At 47.4% G+C, this 3,132-nt stretch overlaps 1 protein-coding gene across 1 annotated transcript in view; it reads right to left on the reverse strand.

Annotated features, from left to right (window-relative positions):
• The window catches only part of LOC112070542 (sorting nexin-17), a 68,075-nt gene extending 65,628 nt beyond the window's left edge, over nt 1-2,447 (reverse strand). The window contains exon 1 of the mRNA XM_024137965.2: nt 2,290-2,447. Coding sequence (XP_023993733.2) covers nt 2,290-2,349 — 60 coding nt within the window. The 5' untranslated portion in view covers nt 2,350-2,447. The remainder of the gene's footprint in view (nt 1-2,289) is intronic.
• Between the last annotated feature and the right edge of the window lie 685 nt (nt 2,448-3,132).

Here is a 3,132-nt window from a genome sequence, read left to right on the forward strand (position 1 = left end):
CAGCCCCCTACAGTACACCCAGCCCCTACGAGTACACCCAGCCCCTACAGTCACACCCCGCCCGCCTACAGTACACCCAGCCTCACTACAGGTACACCCAGCCCCCTACAGTACACCCAGCCACACCCGCGTACACCCAGGCCCCTACATACACCAGCCTCTACAGTACACCCAGCCCCCTACAGTACCCCAGCCCACACCCGTACACCCCCCCTACAGTACACCAGCCACACCCCAGATACACCCAGCCCCCTACAGTACACCCAGCCCCCTGACCAGACACCCAGGCCCCCTACAGTACACCCAGCCGACACCCAGGTACACCCAGCCCCGCTACAAGACACCCAGGCCCCCTACAGTACACCCAGCCCCCTACCAGACCACCCAGACCTCCACCACATACACCAGAGCACTACCAGGTACAACCCAGCCCCCGTACAGTACACCCCAGCCTACACCCGGTACACCCAGCCCCCCTACAGTACACCCAGCCCCCTACAGTACACCAGCCCCTACAGTCCACCCAGCCCCCTACAGAACACCCAGCCTCCTACAGCTACACCAGCCCCTCCTACAGACACCCAGCCTCCTACAGTACACCCAGCCTCCTACAGTACACCCAGCCCCCTTACAGTACACCAGCGCACACCCGGTACACCAGGCCCACACCGCCCGTTACACCCAGCACCACCCGCGATAGGACTTGAAAGAACAAAACATTTCACAACCCCAAGTCCTTAGTGTAGTACATTGCACTGACATAGCACTTGGTCATAACACACCTTCAACGTGTTGCCAGGACAACAACCTCTCCCTCAACGTCAGCAAAAGTAAGGAGTTGATTGTTGACTTCAGGAAGCAGAGGAGGGAACCCGCCCCGATCCAAATCAACAGGACTGCAGTGGAGAGCGTCAGCAGTTTTAAGTTCCTCTGCGTCCACGTCACTGAGGACTTGACATGGACCATCACCACCACTCTGGTCAAGAGGGAGCAACAGCGTCTCTACTTCCTAAGGCGGCTGAAGAAATTTGGCATGCCACCCCGGGTCCTCTCCAAATACAGGTCCACTGCACCATYGAGAGCATCCTGACCGGTTGCATCACGGCCTGGTACGAGAATTTCTCCGTCCACAACCGCAAGGCCCTCCAGCGGGTGGTGAAGACAGCCCAGTACCTCACTGGCACCACACTCCTGTCAATCTAGGACATCTAGTTGAAACAGTGCCTGAAGAAGGCCCGCAGCATCATCAAGGACCCCACACCTCAGCCACGAGCTGTTCACCCCCTGACCGTCAGGCAGACGGTACCAGACCAAGAGGTCTGATAGAAACTGACTCAGAGACAGTTTCTATCTACAAGCCATTAGACAGCTGAACACTTGAACTGGACTGACCACCTGCTCTGACTCTCTGCACATTAACACACACACACACCTCTTATTGTGATTGCTAAATACTGCACAATTGAAACACTTGCCGCCCATCTTCAACCAAAACACATGTAAATATTGGACAATAAATTGTGCCTTCCTGTATTATATTAATATATATATTAAATGTTTGTTCTATTCTACTGAGACATTTACTTTCTGTTTGTATTCTTATCTTGTATTATCTCTTATTGTCGTTGCATTGAGGAGAAGGAACCTGCAAGTAAGCATTTTATTGAACAGTGTGGACCATGTGTATCCTCTCCATATGACTAACACAACTTGAAACACATTTGCCTTGAAAGATAAGATCTATAAAACGGTGCCAAATGGATATCTTGCGATAGCAATACCTGGCATTCAGACACAGTATTCTTACAGTGTGACTGTAGTGAGAAGTGTGACGCATTGCCACCTATTGTCCAATCATCACCTATGATGGAATTGCTGTGGTTTTCTATCGGATATTGGGAAATTATATTGCAGTCCGAATAGGCTTGATTTTATAAACAGGGTAACTTTATATTGATGTGGATCGATGCCTACTGATCCACAATGTATTGCCTGGAAGTGTCAATCATGTATGATTCCCCAAGGAATAAGGGGTTAACTTACATTGTATTACAAAATGGCAATGCCTTGTGAGGTATTATGACAGACAGTGAAAGTCCTGTCAAATTGTTTACTAGTAACCCGGGACCTGGGCCAACCTCTAAAATCATATCACAAGAGTCTGGTTGGGGTGATTTAAAAATAATAATWATAATTATAAAAATCACTGGAATGGATTTCACATGCTAGGAATCTGCAGTAAAATAACTATGTCGCAACAGACAAACAAAAAACATTTCTGGAACTGACCACGTATGTTGATCCATTTTCTCCCGAACGAACCTCCGTTTCCGGAATGGAGAAATGCATTTTAGATGGACCACAGGACGAGAGGACCACTATTTTGGATGAAAAGGGCACCACAAATCTAGAAGGTAAAGTCTATTGAGAAAGTGGTCTTGCACTCCTCTGCATTTACTCGGTAATCCAGTGTTCCGTTCGTTTGTTCAATCCGAGGCGATAGAAAAAAAATATTGTTTATCCAACAATTTCTGCTGCACTGGACTGGATTAGTATAAAACTTCTCCCACGTCAGTACTCTTAATAAACTTTTCCCACTAGCGTCCTCCTAGCAGCCATGTTGCAGATGTAGGTAATTGCAGATTCATGGTTGGCTGTAAAAAAAAACATATATTTATTCGTCGACTGTATGTGAAGGTCCAAAAACATTCACCGTTACCGTTGGCCCTGTTATAACAATCCGTTCTCAATTCGTACCGTCGATTCCATTCATTTGCTTTCTCATTAGAACTTTTGGATGAAAGGGCGCAGTTAGCTCCTGACAAGCCCCGTCACTTCCCTAAATGGTATAAACGGCTGAGGCGTGTGTGTCGTGAACAATATTATTGTGATCAACGGTAGGTGGAACTGGCGGTTCGCCTTCAAAATAAAAGTCCCCTATTGAAACTGATACAAACGGATAAAAATAGTGGAAACATGCCATAATTGGACTAGATAATGATAGACCAGGTTGGAATGTGGTTAAATTCAACGAAATACAATTATTAGTTAATAAAAATTGAGTAGTCTGCCCCCCCAAAAGTTCAAATTAGTTGAAATCGCACTGTGGGCATGAACTGGGGCAGTCTACTC

The sequence above is a fragment of the Salvelinus sp. IW2-2015 genome, unplaced genomic scaffold (assembly GCF_002910315.2).
Source record: "Salvelinus sp. IW2-2015 unplaced genomic scaffold, ASM291031v2 Un_scaffold1353, whole genome shotgun sequence".
In the NCBI taxonomy this organism is placed as follows: domain Eukaryota; kingdom Metazoa; phylum Chordata; class Actinopteri; order Salmoniformes; family Salmonidae; genus Salvelinus; species Salvelinus sp. IW2-2015.